This window comes from Botryllus schlosseri, chromosome 10 (assembly GCF_051294905.1).
Source record: "Botryllus schlosseri isolate E-star chromosome 10, Bs_hap1, whole genome shotgun sequence".
In the NCBI taxonomy this organism is placed as follows: Eukaryota; Metazoa; Chordata; class Ascidiacea; order Stolidobranchia; family Styelidae; genus Botryllus; species Botryllus schlosseri.
This window is the reverse complement of record NC_137245.1, coordinates 7,864,897-7,885,192: the sequence shown is the minus strand read 5'-3', so window position 1 is coordinate 7,885,192 and position 20,296 is coordinate 7,864,897. Positions and strand designations below refer to the sequence as shown.

Sequence of the window (20,296 nt, the reverse complement as noted above, 5' to 3'; positions counted from 1 at the left end):
ATTATCTGGTCCGTCTCCGATCCTGATTTCCAATTCTCTAGCCCGGCTGTATCAGGAAAGTACCGATCCGGGTGCGGCTAACAATGAGAAAAGTCCGGCAGGATATCTAATCCGGCTCCGGTCCGTGATCCGCCCTACACGGCACGGTGGCTTCCTGAATTTAAAATATGGCTCCTTTATTTTCGCACTGGCTTGGCGGCTACTTGCCTGTGGTTGGGTGGCGTTATTTGGTTACAATAGTCATGCTTACCAATAAACATATCCAGCTCCAGCCCATGCTCCGCACTAGTATGTGGTTGCGAGTATGACTGACTTTCATAGTACTTTCAACTGACTGTATATCTGAGCGACAGCGTATTACCAATTCTTTTCTATTAAAGCTCGATCGAATAAGGATCAACTGAATATATTCTTACAAATCTGGAAAGAATACGCTGGTAAATACTCCTAATAAAAGATATTATGCCAGTATCGTGCCTAACGAGAAACAATTTCGCGACCCTGTTTAATATACGTCCGTCGTACGAAAAAATGGCACGTGGTCGTTTGCATCTTCTCTCAATCGATGCGGCGAGTAGACCGTGACCAATTGTGACAAAACAATGATATTAAAGAACAATCTTGAAACTAATAACAATTCTGCTAGCTTCTTGCAGTTACGGCTACAATATCATTCAAAGCGAAATATTCAAATCGCAATATCCGGATAGACGGTTCCATTGCGGGAGAAGACATCCAGGTACGAACTGCATTATGTAGGAATACCGCAATGATTAAATGAATTCAACGTGCTCTAGGCCTTTCTATATTACACGGTGCAATTATAATGGATATATTATGGATGTATTTCGTATAATAAGTAATGTGGATGATTGATATAGGACTACTTGAGTGTGTGAGATTTTATACGTTGTTGTCTATTCGACATAATGAAATCTCTAAGAAACCATCCTATGTGTGTGATTGGCCTAGGCCCTAGGTCAGAGGTTCTCAACCTGGGGTCCGCGAATCATTTTCAGGGGGTCCACGAACCTCTAAATTTACAAAATGGATGATAGCCAAATTTGTATTTTTTTCATTAGGGAAATCACGAGACAGTATCGCTTCATTATTGGTAAGACTTCAGGACTCCCATAAACAGAATGGCCGTCTGAGATGAAATATACTACTGTGAAATTCATTTTATTTGTTAAATTACCAATAGCCTACTGATATAAACATATTGCTGTTTCTAGATATTTTTTTAGGGATTGTGGATGTTGTTAAAGAAAAAGCTGGAGAAGTAAGTCCAATCACGGTGACTCCGAATTGTTAGCAAAATCCATGCTATCCTGCGATGTAGGCTACATCACCACTATTTCACAATACCTTCAACATGAGCTAGTAGATAGAAATCAACAGGCTTGACGTTCGATACTCATTAAAAAAGCTGTTTCCTAATTTTGATGCCGTATTTGTTGTGATCAAACCCAACGGTGTCGTCAGAAGCGTTACACGTTTTTATTACATTGGCCACTACCAATCTTTGTGGCAATGCATTCTCGACACTCCTTCATATCAAATCGAAGACGCATAATTTCAAGACACGGCCACGTATTCCAACAAGTACAGTTGCAGAATTCCCTTTGAAATAATAAATTATACCGAATTTCCACATAAATGATGTGATTTAATTCTCCAAAAAATATTTTGCTGCTGCTTATCACTAGCGTACAGTTTGCACAAAAACAGGTAACGATTACACGATAATTGAGCTAAATTTTAACTAAATGTAATAAGGGGTCCGCGGGGTCTGCGATGGTACAAAAGGGGCCCGACAAGACAAAAAGGTTAAGAACCACTGCCCTTCGGTGAACGAAATATATTTCATGCTAATTTGTGGGTATTCAATTTTCGACAGCATAAGCATTCGTCCGCATCATCGGATGAAAATAATAGTATTGATATGGAAATGCAATACTAATCCGCTGTTTAATCGAACAGCACGTTTTAGAAAATATCAAGGTATGGCGAACTCCCCCATATTATAAGGCCCGTAGTTTAGCCGAAGAGGAATACGGAAAAGTTGTATATAAAAAGGTGAAAACATTTCGCGCGATTAGTAAACGGTAATAAAAAATATGGTGGATCGTAAAAATGCCATATCGTGTAGTTTTATTTCCGGAAATTAAAGGCATTCCTACACTTGCTTTTGTACGTCGAAATGTATGTTATCCAGACAAAAGAACTAATATTCATTAGAACTAAAAGTATATGATACTGGGAATTGAAATTGAAATTGAAATATAAATACTACTTCTAAAAGCGGAAAATGTATTTCATGTCTTTAGTCCAGAAAGTTTCAAAAGTGATATGCTAAAACAGATATAGAACTAAAAAAAAGTCGGAGTCCACTTTTTCTAGATTAGGACACTCCATGGACTGCTAGAATACGAAAAGATAAGTAAATGCTAAATTGCGAAACATCGGTTTCAAAAGCTACGATGAGACAAATATACAGTGATGAAATATTCCATATGGGCGAAGGGCGACAATACGGTGTGAAAGGAACCACGTCAACCCTCTACCTAAATTATATTCACCGATACTTTTGTGAAGTCATAATGGATACTCCGTATCCACTGGGCGCGAAGCGCGACGAAAATTATGGGCTTTACTCAACTTTCATGAATATTAAATGTTGATATTCCGTGAAAACAGCCCCGAAATTCCTCAGGCTAGCTTGCTGATCGGTGGATTAAACTACTTCTACTTGACAAACTGGAAATAGCGAAAAGTAAGTAAGTATATCACAAAATATTACGAAGTAGAAATATCGAAAATAAGATCTACTTCAGTAAGTACAAGGGGTAGAGGAAAACTAATTGAGTACGTCGAAAGAGTAGAGGTACTTCGTTACCTACCACATCTGAATGCAAAACCTTCAAACTATGTTGGTAGTAAAATATCATATGCTGGCCTTGCAATGTTTGCCTACGACTCGTAGACTAAATCGTCCTTTTTACATAAGTTCGAGTTGAGACACTTATGACTCATTATAGAAAGTAGTTCCAAATTGTATTATTTTGTAATGCAGAAGCAAACTGAGACCCCATCACCGAACGCGCTGATACCATCACATGCTGTAACGATACAACAAATCGGGTAGGTATAATTATTGAAAATGCGTAGAGGTCGCAGGTCAAATGTGCCTAAACTCTACGCGCATCTCTTTCACTTCATCGATCAATCGCTGCCAAAGTGAAGGTAGTGCCAATTTATTCCAGCAGAGTTTCTTATACTCAAACGACTTGATCATGATATTTGAGTCTAGCGCTTTCAGCAGATGTTGACAAACTAGATATTCTCAGCGACAACCTTCATTGCTGCCAAAGAAAGCATAAAGCCGTATTAGAAAATATTGTGTTTGAATATATATATTTATATGACTTGGTTTGGACTTGGTAGTGGTATATCATCTAGTTAAACTACCCATACCACGGGTGTAAACTCAAACTTGCGTCGCGGTCCAAAAAGTTTAAGAACCAGACTGATTCAAAGCATTGTTGTAAATACTATGTAAACCGACGTACTAGAGCTGAGCATTGACCGGAGCCGGATATCTGGCCGGATTTTCTCATTTTGGACCAGAGCCGGATCAGTACTTTTCTGATACATATGCCAAGTCCAAGTTGGCATAATTACTTCAAATAAGAGTTGGGCTTGATCTTTGAGTTTTAAATTTCCTGTTTGCATTGTTTCAATCCATATACCAGTGGTTGGGAACCTATGGCTCGCGAGCCATATATGGCACTTTTGGGTATAAGATATGGCTCTTTGCAAATTTTTATTTTTTGTAATGAATTGATCAATATTGCAGCGACTTAAAGGTCAATTTTCATAACGGCCATAATAATTATACTCGTGGTAGTATCAACATGTCTTTGAGATGTAAAGACAATGCCGTCTTCAAGTTTAGGGGCTCTTTTCAAAATCATCAAATTTAAGTTACTGTCACACAGGCGGCCAATATCACTCGCGAATTCTATGTACTCGACTCGAAATCTTGAATTGTGCAATACGTTGATTAATCAAAGAGCATAGCAGACATGGTGACGCACATTTGACCACGCAGATTTCAAATACATGCTATAGCTATCCACGTTCTTGATTGCTAAGTATAGCTATGTGTAGTACCGGCGATAAAATCTAGGCGTGTAGTGCAACTTTATGTTACCGCCGAATAATTTGAGAAGTCGATATATTTTCGGAATCAGTGTGACAGTCACATTCGATTATTATCAGTTATAAATTCCAATCTACTCACGTTATCAATGGTGAGGCTTATATAATGGCGATTATTCGGAACTACGCCGATTTTCAGACTAGCATTTAAATTGTATTTCCGGAATCAGGGCACCAATTACTTTTAAGATCAGTATTGTTAAATTTGAGCGCTCGGAGGGCCTTGCCGACTATAGGATGACCAAGACCAATAATGCTGCTTTTATAGCTGGCTCAGCAGTAGGCTTGTCTGCGTATTCAAGTGTGAGAACTAAGTTGCGCATCTATTCGTAGGTTAGTGATCTATACTCTGGGTTACGATTTGGTACAGCAGACCGAGATAGCTGTGAAGTTAAACCAGTCCTAGGAATTGCTTAAGATGGTAATAATTGTCAGATTGACAGATTGCGCTTAAATTTATACAAGTGTTAATTAAGACTCGAAAATAAAACGTGTCAAGAGAGTGGAGCTTTCTTTAGAAAGAAGAAGGAAGCAAGACAAGCAGAAATACAGAAGCAGATTTAAACTTGAAGCTGAAACTAGGTTTACCGGCATACACCACTTAAATGATATGTTTGGATTTTTAATCCCCAGGCGCTGCTGCAAAGCGAAAGTCCCAATTTATTCACCAGCGCTTTTAAAAGCACTCATGACGACGACGTGGACTTTTTGGAGTAGGCTGCGGAAATTGACAGATTTAAGACGCTGGTACAGAGCAGTGAAACCACGTTTGATCGTATAGTGCAACAGCGTTTGATGTTTTACAGTGGTTATAGTTAATGCAAAGCTACTTGAATCGACACCGTATTTATGCTCGTGTCTGTAACTTTATCTGACCATTGGTGTTTCAAATGCGAGCTGTGAGAGGAGCTTCTCAAAGCTCAAATTGATTAGGTCGTATTTACGTTCTGCCATGAATGATGATCGCCTATCAGCTCTATCCAGTCTGTCTATAGAAAGAGACTACGTTCAAAAACTTGAATTTCAGGATATTATCGCTGATTTTGTTTCGGCGAAATCCCGAAATGTTATGTTTTAAGGTGGCTAATGATTTTTTATTTGCACAATATTAATATTATCATGAATTCAAGGCACTTCAATGACGCTTGTTAGGCCTTTTGCATCACGACATGGAAATTATACAGTTCAGTGTCATTGTCTTTTTAAGTATCGTTGATATTTGCGTTTTTCTTTAAGCGCTTCGCGATCGTTCACTTTCATTTCACTATTCACTCTTCATTTCACTCTCCATGCATTCAACTTCTGGTCTCGCATGCCGACTTTGTGCAGCGTGGCTTACTGCGTTTCTGGGTCTTGTCAACACACTGTTAGTACAGCGGAATCAGCGATGAAGAGCCCAGATAAACCTCCGACACATAGAAACTATAGCTTGAACATGGGTTCGGACTAACCACCATTGGTGCCGCAGCGCAGTTGATTTACACACTGCGCCACTCGCCTCCCCTATGTGCACAATACATTCGTTCGCTATTTCTGGTCTTTATTATTTTTGGCCTTATTAACGTTGAGACGGTGACGCTGGAACGCGGCGTATTATTTGTAATTATTTTTATCGAAAAGATTGCTTGAGCTGGAATCTATGTCGAAATTTGCTGCGGTCTACTTAGGGGGGCGGCATTTTAATCAAGAGCCAGGGGCGGCAGCGCATGCTGCTATACGCCAGTGGTTTTAGGGTGAACTTTAAGATCTTATATCTATAAAAGATTTGGGGCACTTGAATATATTGTCGAATACTTGAAATTCGAAAATGCCGTCACGGGCCGCACAAAATGTTCTCACGGGCTACATGCGAAATCAGAATGAGTACTTTTTGAGTGGTGGATGCGGACCTTGTCGGACTCACCTTTCACTTAGTTTTATAACAAAGCAAAATCCCTTATCGTTGATCCGAAGGTCCCGATCGTTTATTCGTTATCCTGTGAAATAAGGTATGTGCTGGGCTGGTGATACTTTTTTTTATAGGTGGTCATGGATAGGAAGTGGAGCAAAATATGCGAAAAATATGCGAATTTGGTGGACAGAAGGAAGTGATGGCATTTTTTAGTCACGCAAAACAGTTTGAAAAGCATTGTCTAATATCATTTATATGACTGTAAGTTATTTCACGAGAGTTATAACGAACTTAAATGACTATCATTTTTTTTTATCTCGACCTTTGCTAGTAATAGCTGAGTATCCATGACCTACACCTAGAATTGAACGAGGTGTATATTACTACACCGACTAGAATTTGTTGTCGTTAATTCCTATTCCAACCGTAACAGTCCCGTCACTACGGCGTTTTCTGAAATCTCTAACTGACCTTTATTCCTTTAAATATATCAAAACAGTGGTGGCTCAGTGCAGCTAATTCTCCAAAAAATATTTTGCTGCTGCTTATCACTAGCGTACAGTTAATATTTGCACAAAAACAGGTAACGATTACACGATAATTGAGCTAAATTTCAACTAAATGTAATAAGGGGTCCGCGGGGTCTGCGATGGTACAAAAGGGGCCCGACAAGACAAAAAGGTTAAGAACCACTGCCCTTCGGTGAACGAAATATATTTCATGCTAATTTGTGGGTATTCAATTTTCGACAGCATAAGCATTCGTCCGCCTCATCGGATGAAAATAATAGTATTGATATGGAAATGCAATACTTATCCGCTGTTTAATCGAACAGCACGTTTTAGAAAATATCAAGGTATGGCGAACTCCCCCATATTATAAGGCCCGTAGTTTAGCCGAAGAGGAATACGGAAAAGTTGTATATAAAAAGGTGAAAACATTTCGCGCGATTAGTAAACGGTAATAAACAATATGGTGGATCGTAAAAATGCCATATCGTGTAGTTTTATTTCCGGAAATTAAAGGCATTCCTACACTTGCTTTTGTACGTCGAAATGTATGTTATCCAGACAAAAGAACTAATATTCATTAGAACTAAAAGTATATGATACTGGGAATTGAAATTGAAATTGAAATATAAATACTACTTCTAAAAGCGGAAAATGTATTTCATGTCTTTAGTCCAGAAAGTTTCAAAAGTGATATGCTAAAACAGATATAGAACTAAAAAAAAGTCGGAGTCCACTTTTTCTAGATTAGGACACTCCATGGACTGCTAGAATACGAAAAGATAAGTAAATGCTAAATTGCGAAACATCGGTTTCAAAAGCTACGATGAGACAAATATACAGTGATGAAATATTCCATATGGGCGAAGGGCGACAATACGGTGTGAAAGGAACCACGTCAACCCTCTACCTAAATTATATTCACCGATACTTTTGTGAAGTCATAATGGATACTCCGTATCCACTGGGCGCGAAGCGCGACGAAAATTATGGGCTTTACTCAACTTTCATGAATATTAAATGTTGATATTCCGTGAAAACAGCCCCGAAATTCCTCAGGCTAGCTTGCTGATCGGTGGATTAAACTACTTCTACTTGACAAACTGGAAATAGCGAAAAGTAAGTAAGTATATCACAAAATATTACGAAGTAGAAATATCGAAAATAAGATCTATTTCAGTAAGTACCAGGGGTAGAGGAAAACTAATTGAGTACGTCGAAAGAGTAGAGGTACTTCGTTACCTACCACATCTGAATGCAAAACCTTCAAACTATGTTGGTCGTAAAATATCATATGCTGGCCTTGCAATGTTTGCCTACGACTCGTAGACTAAATCGTCCTTTTTACATAAGTTCGAGTTGAGACACTTATGACTCATTATAGAAAGTAGTTCCAAATTGTATTATTTTGTAATGCAGAAGCAAACTGAGACCCCATCACCGAACGCGCTGATACCATCACATGCTGTAACGATACAACAAATCGGGTAGGTATAATTATTGAAAATGCGTAGAGGTCGCAGGTCAAATGTGCCTAAACTCTACGCGCATCTCTTTCACTTCATCGATCAATCGCTGCCAAAGTGAAGGTAGTGCCAATTTATTCCAGCAGAGTTTCTTATACTCAAACGACTTGATCATGATATTTGAGTCTAGCGCTTTCAGCAGATGTTGACAAACTAGATATTCTCAGCGACAACCTTCATTGCTGCCAAAGAAAGCATAAAGCCGTATTAGAAAATATTGTGTTTGAATATATATATTTATATGACTTGGTTTGGACTTGGTAGTGGTATATCATCTAGTTAAACTACCCATACCACGGGTGTAAACTCAAACTTGCGTCGCGGTCCAAAAAGTTTAAGAACCAGACTGATTCAAAGCATTGTTGTAAATACTATGTAAACCGACGTACTAGAGCTGAGCATTGACCGGAGCCGGATATCTGGCCGGATTTTCTCATTTTGGACCAGAGCCGGATCAGTACTTTTCTGATACATATGCCAAGTCCAAGTTGGCATAATTACTTCAAATAAGAGTTGGGCTTGATCTTTGAGTTTTAAATTTCCTGTTTGCATTGTTTCAATCACTATACCAGTGGTTGGGAACCTATGGCTCGCGAGCCATATATGGCACTTTTGGGTATAAGATATGGCTCTTTGCAAATTTTTATTTTTTGTAATGAATTGATCATTATTGCAGCGACTTGAAGGTCAATTTTCATAACGGCCATAATAATTATACTCGTGGTAGTATCAACATGTCTTTGAGATGTAAAGACAATGCCGTCTTCAAGTTTAGGGGCTCTTTTCAAAATCATCAAATTTAAGTTACTGTCACACAGGCGGCCAATATCACTCGCGAATTCTATGTACTCGACTCGAAATCTTGAATTGTGCAATACGTTGATTAATCAAAGAGCATAGCAGACATGGAGACGCACATTTGACCACGCAGATTTCAAATACATGCTATAGCTATCCACGTTCTTGATTGCTAAGTATAGCTATGTGTAGTACCGGCGATAAAATCTAGGCGTGTAGTGCAACTTTATGTTACCGCCGAATAATTTGAGAAGTCGATATATTTTCGGAATCAGTGTGACAGTCACATTCGATTATTATCAGTTATAAATTCCAATCTACTCACGTTATCAATGGTGAGGCTTATATAATGGCGATTATTCGGAACTACGCCGATTTTCAGACTAGCATTTAAATTGTATTTCCGGAATCAGGGCACCAATTACTTTTAAGATCAGTATTGTTAAATTTGAGCGCTCGGAGGGCCTTGCCGACTATAGGATGACCAAGACCAATAATGCTGCTTTTATAGCTGGCTCAGCAGTAGGCTTGTCTGCGTATTCAAGTGTGAGAACTAAGTTGCGCATCTATTCGTAGGTTAGTGATCTATACTCTGGGTTACGATTTGGTACAGCAGACCGAGATAGCTGTGAAGTTAAACCAGTCCTAGGAATTGCTTAAGATGGTAATAATTGTCAGATTGACAGATTGCGCTTAAATTTATACAAGTGTTAATTAAGACTCGAAAATAAAACGTGTCAAGAGAGTGGAGCTTTCTTTAGAAAGAAGAAGGAAGCAAGACAAGCAGAAATACAGAAGCAGATTTAAACTTGAAGCTGAAACTAGGTTTACCGGCATACACCACTTAAATGATATGTTTGGATTTTTAATCCCCAGGCGCTGCTGCAAAGCGAAAGTCCCAATTTATTCACCAGCGCTTTTAAAAGCACTCATGTCGACGACGTGGACTTTTTGGAGTAGGCTGCGGAAATTGACAGATTTAAGACGCTGGTACAGAGCAGTGAAACCACGTTTGATCGTATAGTGCAACAGCGTTTGATGTTTACAGTGGTTATAGTTAATGCAAAGCTACTTGAATCGACACCGTATTTATGCTCGTGTCTGTAACTTTATCTGACCATTGGTGTTTCAAATGCGAGCTGTGAGAGGAGCTTCTCAAAGCTCAAATTGATTAGGTCGTATTTACGTTCTGCCATGAATGATGATCGCCTATCAGCTCTATCCAGTCTGTCTATAGAAAGAGACTACGTTCAAAAACTTGAATTTCAGGATATTATCGCTGATTTTGTTTCGGCGAAATCCCGAAATGTTATGTTTTAAGGTGGCTAATGATTTTTTATTTGCACAATATTAATATTATCATGAATTCAAGGCACTTCAATGACGCTTGTTAGGCCTTTTGCATCACGACATGGAAATTATACAGTTCAGTGTCATTGTCTTTTTAAGTATCGTTGATATTTGCGTTTTTCTTTAAGCGCTTCGCGATCGTTCACTTTCATTTCACTATTCACTCTTCATTTCACTCTCCATGCATTCAACTTCTGGTCTCGCATGCCGACTTTGTGCAGCGTGGCTTACTGCGTTTCTGGGTCTTGTCAACACACTGTTAGTACAGCGGAATCAGCGATGAAGAGCCCAGATAAACCTCCGACACATAGAAACTATAGCTTGAACATGGGTTCGGACTAACCACCATTGGTGCCGCAGCGCAGTTAATTTACACACTGCGCCACTCGCCTCCCCTATGTGCACAATACATTCGTTCGCTATTTCTGGTCTTTATTATTTTTGGCCTTATTAACGTTGAGACGGTGACGCTGGAACGCGGCGTATTATTTGTAATTATTTTTATCGATAAGATTGCTTGAGCTGGAATCTATGTCGAAATTTGCTGCGGTCTACTTAGGGGGGCGGCATTTTAATCAAGAGCCAGGGGCGGCAGCGCATGCTGCTATACGCCAGTGGTTTTAGGGTGAACTTTAAGATCTTATATCTATAAAAGATTTGGGGCACTTGAATATATTGTCGAATACTTGAAATTCGAAAATGCCGTCACGGGCCGCACAAAATGTTCTCACGGGCTACATGCGAAATCAGAATGAGTAGGGGAGATGTGGTACCGATGGATCACTGGGACCGAAAATACTTGAAAAATTCTCCATGATAATCCCATGATAACACTCCGTGAATTTGCCTGCAGTTACATGCTGACAGAATCTTTCCTCACATGCAAAAAAATTCGACCTGCGTGAGTTACGGGGTCTGTGACGAATGATTTACGTTTTAGGGGGTGTAAAGTAAATTTGGATCGACATTTGCATTTTTCTATATCACCTTTCAGACTAACAAACCCGCCATCATTTTTGATGTGAAGTATAGGGCTTGTATCAGGGTATATAATGGCACATCTTTTTTTAATCAATACCATCCTCGAGTGGACTATTTTCAAGTCAATTACAATATTTATGGGGTGGGGGACCTATGGTACCATGGCCAAATCAAGCAAAATAGATGGGCCAACTAATCACTTAACACCAGAAACTCCCCTACTTATATATAGGCTGTAAATCATTGGTACCTATGGTGTTTTATCGCTATTACGAGTTATTTGAAAGTCAAAATGTCGATTTGAGGGTAATTTGTATGCGGCATTAATTTTGTAAGTTTGGGCGTAAATCAAAACATGATTTTATGTCGACATTTCAGTTGATATAATCTATTTTATTCTTGAAAGTCGCGACGAAACATTCTTCTTTGGCTTGCTATAGAGTACACAACAAAACAAGTTAAAAATTTGAGTTTTGAGCGTGTGTCTCATAGGTCCCATGGTCGTGTGCCGTTGGACCCACCGGGTGGGGACCGATGACACGTTCGAGCAACGAATTTTAAACGTTTATAAATATTTTTTGAAAAGACGGATATTCATGTAAATGTCGGCGATAGGTAGAGCTTGTATCGAAGTGTTGAGACAGCAAAAGATCTGCCATTCTCGGCTGAAGATTTGAGGGCCAGAGATCATTTTGCAATTTTTGATCCATCGGTACCACATCTCCCCTACTTTTTGAGTGGTGGATGCGGACCTTGTCGGACTCACCTTTCACTTAGTTTTATAACAAAGCAAAATCCCTTATCGTTGATCCGAAGGTCCCGATCGTTTATTCGTTATCCTGTGAAATAAGGTATGTGCTGGGCTGGTGATACTTTTTTTTATAGGTGGTCATGGATAGGAAGTGGAGCAAAATATGCGAAAAATATGCGAATTTGGTGGACAGAAGGAAGTGATGGCATTTTTTAGTCACGCAAAACAGTTTGAAAAGCATTGTCTAATATCATTTATATGACTGTAAGTTATTTCACGAGAGTTATAACGAACTTAAATGACTATCATTTTTTTTTATCTCGACCTTTGCTAGTAATAGCTGAGTATCCATGACCTACACCTAGAATTGAACGAGCTGTATATTACTACACCGACTAGAATTTGTTGTCGTTAATTCCTATTCCAACCGTAACAGTCCCGTCACTACGGCGTTTTCTGAAATCTCTAACTGACCTTTATTCCTTTAAATATATCAAAACAGTGGTGGCTCAGTGCAGCTAATAAAATAGGGTTGCCATACGTCTGGAATTTTCCCGACATGTCCGGAATTTCACCGATCAAACTGCGTCCGGAAGGAATTTCTAAAATATGCCTAAATATCTGGAATTTTGAAGGCTTGACGTAAGTTCATAATTATTTCGTAATTCAGCATAATAACAATATTTTCGGGAAGTTTATGCTACAAATTTTCTTTCTTCGCGCTGCGCGCGATTTACTATCACCTTTATTGTTTTCAACATGGCGACTACCACCTTCGCAAAAACTACAATAAAAATAAAAATAACCTTCATTTACTGAAATAAGCCTAATTGTAGTCGCAATTATAAGAGAATGGTATAATCTCAGAGACGGTCAAGACCGATTAAATGCTTTATTCAAAGATAGTGGTTCTAAACGTGGGGGTTGTTTGCCTTTATTCTGGGGTTCGACAAGATCTTGACCGTAATCCGCTCGTCAAATTTTGATCCGGGCCACCGAACATTTTCAAATTGGAGATGAAGTCGCTACCATAATAAGTTGGAAACCAGCATTAGGCTGATAGATAATCTTATCGGTGTGACATGAACATGACGTAGCAATAGGGTTACCAGACGTCCTCCTTTAAGAGGATTTATCCTCATTTTTCAGGTTTTTGAAAATGTCCTCCGAGGACGCCTAAATGTCCTCTTTTTTGGCAATTCGTCCTCCTCTACAGCTTTTGGAGCTGCGATGATGGATAGTTTCGAGTGAAAATGGGTATAAATGACGCAAAACAGGAAATTCGTGGTTCGAACGAAAGAGACGACATTTGTGTGACAGCAGACCAAGAAGACAGTATGGGCGCAAGAAATACGTGCTTTGTGTCGGAGGTTTATCTGGGCTCCTCATCGTCGATCCTGCTGTATACGCAGCGCCTTGAAAAAGCCCAGAAAAAGAGAGAGCCGAACTCTTGAAAGAAGGCAGCAAAAGTCCAAAAAAAAAGACGCAAGAAAGAAGCGAAAAAATACCTTATGAAATTTACTGCGCGGGCGCAAATGACCTAAGTGTTTACAAGCGCCAATTCTGTCGATAAAACAAACAACAACAAAAAATACCTGCTTGATTGGACCAATCTTCAAATCAATGAGCGTTTGATATCGAGGGACAGAATTGTCTCCTCGATGACTCTCCCGTGAAGAGCTTGATGCTGGTATCTTCGATGAGCCTCAGAATGGAATGCAGATGAACTATTCTAATTTGACATGAACGGAAATGAGCATGGAATTCTTTTAGGAATATAGTACAACTACTTGGGGGATCGCAAAGCCCTCAAATACATACAGTTTGTCCAAATATTGATTTCTGCACATGGAAAACTTGTAGCAAACAGCAGCATCAAAGTTTACTTCCTGCTCAATCATCTTGATGCACTTCCCAACAGAGAAGCAAGTGTAATCGCCAATCGCCAATCACAAAAGTAATCAACAACAACAACAACAGACCGACATTGCCTACAATTGCAGATCGCTTTGGAAACAATTTATTTTCCAGGACATATTATTCTTATGATAAGCTATGTATGTGATAATTTGAAATTTACGATATGTGCTTCAAATGATATAACACTGACGAAATTAATGGAATGGAGTATTTCAATATTTTATGTGGATACTTATCCTTAGAAGTCTTCAACTACGATAAATCTATTACCCGAAAATTTTGTGATGTTGCTAATTTGATTTAAAACTATCTTCATTGTTTACATTGTTATATTGTATCGCACTGATTTTTCATAGCATTAATATTAGTGATTTTGTTGCGTCGTAAGCCGATAGATAGACACGGATTCTTAGAGTAGGGATGACGACTGGTATAATTTTGGGACGCGACTGCACCAGTCCATTCGTTTGATAACGAATAATTTGTGATATTCAAATTCAGTCGTGTTTGATAACATAGCGCGGAAAAGTTGTTCCTTGGTAATAAAATTATGATCTTCCTGTATTGCAGCAGTCGGCTTGATGTCATATTTCGATTCGCTCGAATTTTCATTTCTCAGCAAATTATTATCCTATCTGGATTGGACGGACTTTATTCCTGGGTGTAAGACCCATAGGTGCAGCCATCGGCATTGCGGCGCCAGGGATCCCCGTGAATTTATCGTCTAAATCAGAGCCTCCCAACCGATGGGTCGCGGGGAAAAAGTAACCTATCCATCGTTGCTATGTTGCTCCGAATAGCCCAGTGTTTCTTAACCTTTTTTTCTCCAGCGACCCTTTCAAAAATGAACTTTGTCTGGCGCCCGCTATTTTAAGGACTGCAGTAAAAACAATGGGTAAATGGTCAAGGTTCGGTAGGTCTTTCCGGGTTGGGATTTTACTATTGGAAATATTTCAAGCTTGAATCGCGCCCGAGGACCACTCGAATAATCAACGATACTATAATTGTATGTGCTATAGTCGGGATCAAATCAAGGTTGTTATTTGTGGGTCACAAAACTAAACAGTATCATCCCTTATGATACGAAGAAGAAATGTTCTGACGATGTAATTTTGTAGCTCCCAAATACAAGTGTATTTAGCTACCGATATTGGCCGGAAAGCTTCAAAGCATCTTCAATGTACAGAGCGCATCACTCTCAAAAGTGGTACAGCAGTGCCTCTTCGATTTGGACACCGTGTGCGCCACAGGATGCAACATGCCTGGTTCGAAACATTTTGTGGAAATTAACCTGAGCTAGCGTGCAGAGGTGGTCAAAGTAGTCATCGTCGCTACTCAAGTAGAAGTAGAAGTAACGCCGGAATTTCAAGTAGAAGTAGGAGGGGGGGTTCACAAGTGAGTAAGTAAGTAGGTATTCTACTAATATTTTTGCCTACAAAACTTAAAACTGTCAAGTAGAAGTAGAAGTAGTCTAAAATCGTAACTACTTCGTTACTGACCACCTCTGCTAGCGTTACGGGAGTGTTTTAACGGGGAATTGAGGATCCAAAATTACGTGCAATTCATTTTACATGAATTATCCTAATCACTGCATTTACGGAAACATCGCACGCTTAAAATTAGCGCGGTGCGCGACGAAAAATTTCGAAATTTGACAGATTTTGTCGAATGATAATTTGGAATGAGAACTCAGAGATGTATACAACTATTGTTTTACTACTACTATTGTCCCTGCTACACCATCTACTGCGACGCCATTTTCTTCAGCGCAAATCCCCTGCCTTCGAAATATACCGTTTTTGCTACAGCTATAGAGACCCTGATCACACCGCAGTGATAGTAACTTCCGTTTTGACTAGTCCCAGGCGGCAACGCCGGACAAACGTTTTAATATATGCATTATAATTCGGTAAACAGATAGATGTTTCAAGTCTACGACATTATGTATAAAACCTAACTTCTGTCCACGAACTAGTCCTGCAACGAACCCCTAATTAAGCTATAGTGCATACCAGGAGGCAGGGGCACAGCAATACATTCAATAGTCGAGTACATTACAAACACTAAACGCGACATTGATCTGAAAGGTTTAGCACAGGCGCGGGCCAGACCCGGCCTCCGACGGAATTTTGGGCTGCCCGCAAACAGTTTCTAGCTTTACACGAACATTTGGCGAGCGGTCATAGTCTGTCGCAATCCCCCGCTAACTTGCTTACGACATCAAATCATTTTAATTTTCTTTAGTTCCGTGTTTTCATTGTGTGGAAGCATAGTCAAGTTTTATGCGTGAGGGAATGAATCAAAGTTTGTCAACCTGAGTAAGATGGTCATAAAACTACTTGATCTGTTCAAGCTTACAATGTACATATATTTGCGAGAAACATTTTCGACCATAAACACTAACAAGACAAAGCCGCGTTCAAAACTAACTGATGCCCACGTGCCCCGGGTTTAGCACAATCCCGTGCATTACTATTGTTGACACTAAAGCAGTGGTTCTCAACCTGGGGGGCGCGGGAGGCTCTCAGGGGGGCTCGTGAAATTGACAAAGTCAGTATGATATCTCACTAAACGTGTTTCACAACCATTCTGAGAAGACGATTGTTGAAGATGAAACTTATTTCGTATTTAAGAAAGCTCGCCAAATTCGAACTCCAGCAGTAGCGCTCAACGTAGTAGAGGCGGATTTCAATTTCATTTGAAAAAACTTATGATATTCATTGAAGATTTAGAGTAATCCCCACGTGTAAGTCATTCATATTCATTACTTCAAAGTTTTGGCAGTAGCCTAAAGCTCAGTGCGCTGGATAGCTGTTGTTAATAGCTGGAGTACTGCACTGCCTAAGACAAACTTAGATGCAATATGGGTTGCCCGGTTTTGCCCTCAATTAGGCTACCCTAAATCAACACAATTTAATTATATTCCAAAACTGATCAAATTTAGCATGGCTGTACAGAACGACGCCGTGCTCTCTGTAGTCACCACCAGCATTAGGATTAGTCTCAATGCAACCTACCTTCAAATAAATTGATGTCCTGTTCAATGTTTTTTTTTTGCTATCATCAAACAAGTTTGGGGAAATTTGTCAGAAATGTTAAAAACTCAACGACTGGAATGCGGATTCAAACTTAGCGTAAGACATACCATATGTATATAGTATCAGATCAGGAACCTTTGGCTGTAGAAGGAAATTTGTGCGGCCGTCAAGAACTAATTCAATCCGTATGTGTTGGCTACCATGCAAATTGAAATTACGAATTCGCTCCCTAATTTTTGAGATATTATAATAATTAATCTGGAAATTTTCTTCACGCTTCGCGCAATTCAACATCGATTTACACTATTTCCACTACCGATACAATCGACAATCATGATGGGGGGTCAAGAAATAACAGCATGCAAGAAAGTAACTAATAACAATTGGCCCGTCCGAAGATGCACTTGCCCTAAATTTTTGAAAGCAGTCCTTCCATGAGCCCTACCGGTGAATCTGATCACATGGGCTAAGAAAGGATAAATATTTGAAAGTAATATGTGATACTGCTACTATTAATTACGGAACTCATGCGTGAATCTGAAACATTTTTGCGCAGGGCGCCACAATATGCAATCCCACCAACTATTCATAACATTGACACTCGCGATTTCGGTGCGTTCAATAGGCCGTTGTGAAAAGTAGAATAGTCTGGAGTTCATCTGGAATGGAGATATACTGGACAGATTAACATAGGTATTTTGCGTTCAGTTCGTTAATTACGGCTATGCCCTGGAATGAGGCCTTAGGGTTAGGCTACCGAAAAACAGACGTGATTAGCAAAAAGGTTGCCTACCTCGGTATTAGATGATGTTCTCTTTTTGACATGACGATAAGTGCAGGGGGGTCAATGGGTCGCTATTTTTTTTTTATCATCGCCAAGGGGGGCGTATGTCCAATAAGGTTGAGAACCGCTGCACTAAAGGATTCGAAAAGCTTCTTACAGGAACAGAACTTCAATATACAATTGAATATAGTATATTAATGTTGAAATGATCCCGAATATTTTCGGCTGATACTCGCCAGGGGTAATTGTCAGCAACTAGCAGATAATTGGAAAGAACAGTGTATATCAACCAACAATCGCATAAGAAAATATGACGTTACCAGCACGAAATTTAGAGTAAGAGAGCGTTCAATGTACTATTTTTAGATGGTACACTAAAGGTTTTGAACATTACTGCGGACTCGTCGTTAGGCAATCAAAGGACATGCATGCAATCAAAGATAATAGTTTATTTTTGCCCTCGATATTTTTTGCGGAGTACACACCGACTAATGATGTACATACACACGATCTCTACATATCCATACCATGAGTGCATGATGCGCATTGTACATATGCCACTGGATAAGGAAGGTAGAGATATAGCCTTGTACGGCTAAGTCTTGTACCACCCCTCCATGCTATCCCAATAATGCATGAGCGCCATGCAGGGATGTCATGGATAGCAGTTTTACTAAGCAGATATTTGGTCCGACCCGGCCGGGGATCGATACCACGACCGACTGATCAAGAAGCCGGACGCTTCAGGATTACGCTATCTTGTCGGCTCACATGCCCAACAATATACGATACTTACATCATCAAATTACTGACAATATACAGTTATGATCTTAGAAACACATAGCCCAACTATCTATCCACGGATAGCATATTCATTCTATTAGCAAGCATTTTATCACACGGGTGATATTTGGTGTTCCTTTTTGGCGGTGCCTTGATTTTCATCACTCGGCACCGACGCCGCGCAGTCGCAGTTCGATAATTTTACGGTCTTCTTCACGGATTCCCAGATATCTTTGGAGCCAATGTTATAGATGATCGGGTTGATTGATTCCGTGAAATTCACAATCCAACACGAAGCCAGGAAGCCTAGCACTTCCAAACGAGAATCATGTCGTCCCACGACTTCCCAAATGCTATAAGCAACATCTGGGATGTAGCCAACTAGGAATACCGATATAATGGCAGCAAGCTGTACCAAAGCATTTTTCTCCCTTTCCCGAAATTGCTGGTCCCCGGTGAATTTCTGTCTCTTTATCTTGTTTCGAATCAACGATACCGCGGTGGCGATGCACAGGATGATAATTAGCGATACCGGCAAAAAAGTCAGGAGGACCATGTCAATGAAATAGGATACGACAGCCATCATCATGGCAGACCTTTTTACGAAGCAAATTTCCTTGTTCGCTCTAGTTGATGAGATGATATCGAGGTAATATAATGACATAGGTAGAATGACCGCAGTCACAGTCAGCCATACACCAATCACTAATGTTTTCGCTCTTCTCAAATTCATGAATCCAATCGCTTTAGTTGGCTTCTGGATTGCATAAAATCTCCAAATCGACAGTGCAAGGACCAATTGAATTGTGACAGCCGATGCTAGACTTTTTAGAGGAAGTAGGGTCTTGCAAAAAAGTATGTTCCAGGGATAATCCTCATTTACAGACGTGCTGAACATTTGTTTGACGATGAATGGCGACACGAGTGTGGAGATGATGTCAGAGCAGCACAAGCCCATCATAATGATATTGAGAGGTGTTTGTTTCATTTTGCATAATCCCACGAGAGTAATCACATTTGCAGTTAATCCAATGTTCCACACGATGGCGAAAGCTATCCCGATCAATACCATTTCATTTTCAGACAGGCTTCGTCGAGAGTGTTCACCAAATGCAATTGCAGTAGTTTCATTCGTAAATGGGTCAGATGTTGCATTCATACTTAATTTGATTACTATGAACTACTGAAATGTACAGTATTTGCGGTAAATGAGTCAATATATGAAATTCGAACTTTGATCGCGCAAGACGAGAGACCGTGCGATTATAGAGCAGTCGCTCCCTATGTTGAGGCGGTCTTTTTGTGGTGCGCATGACAATTTCAGGATCGCGAAGCGCCTTCAAATAAATTCACACGAACATGAAAATTTTGCAATTTCGGAGTAATGGAATCTAAAGATGTTCTGGCAACGTATTTACCGAATTAAACACGAAAGCTACCCTAAAGTGGCAGTATTGTAGATGTGTACAGACTGTGCACGTGCAGCCAGCGGGTGCATCATGGATTGCATTTCGGTACTGGCCATTTTCGAGTCGGAACATCCAAGTCATGTGGAGATTTGACCAGCATGCGACTCCATGAAGTCCACTTCCAAAAGAATCAGTGGTGAAGAAACCGTGACGCGAAATTATCGCCTCATGTTAGGCGAGCCTTCGATATTGATATGTTCTTCCAGTGATAGAAATAGACGGCCCAAAATAATCAAGTCATAGCATTCTCTTCCCAGCGTGGTACAAAAGCG

General features: G+C 39.8%; 1 protein-coding gene and 1 long non-coding RNA gene across 4 annotated transcripts in view; both read left to right on the top strand.

Annotated features, from left to right (window-relative positions):
• LOC145449019 (uncharacterized) overlaps nucleotides 1-14,514 on the top strand; it is a 58,922-nt gene extending 44,408 nt beyond the window's left edge. For all 3 annotated transcript variants that reach the window (XM_080327485.1, XM_080327484.1, XM_080327483.1), the window contains exon 4: nucleotides 13,180-14,514. In XM_080327485.1, the coding sequence (XP_080183611.1) occupies nucleotides 13,180-13,281 (102 nt within the window). In that variant the 3' untranslated portion in view covers nucleotides 13,282-14,514. The remainder of the gene's footprint in view (nucleotides 1-13,179) is intronic.
• LOC145449028 (uncharacterized) lies at nucleotides 139-11,045 on the top strand. Its single transcript, XR_013918110.1, has 3 exons — nucleotides 139-739; nucleotides 3,077-9,524; nucleotides 9,575-11,045. It is a non-coding gene; the product is annotated as an uncharacterized LOC145449028 (long non-coding RNA).
• Nucleotides 14,515-20,296: the final 5,782 nt, after the last annotated feature.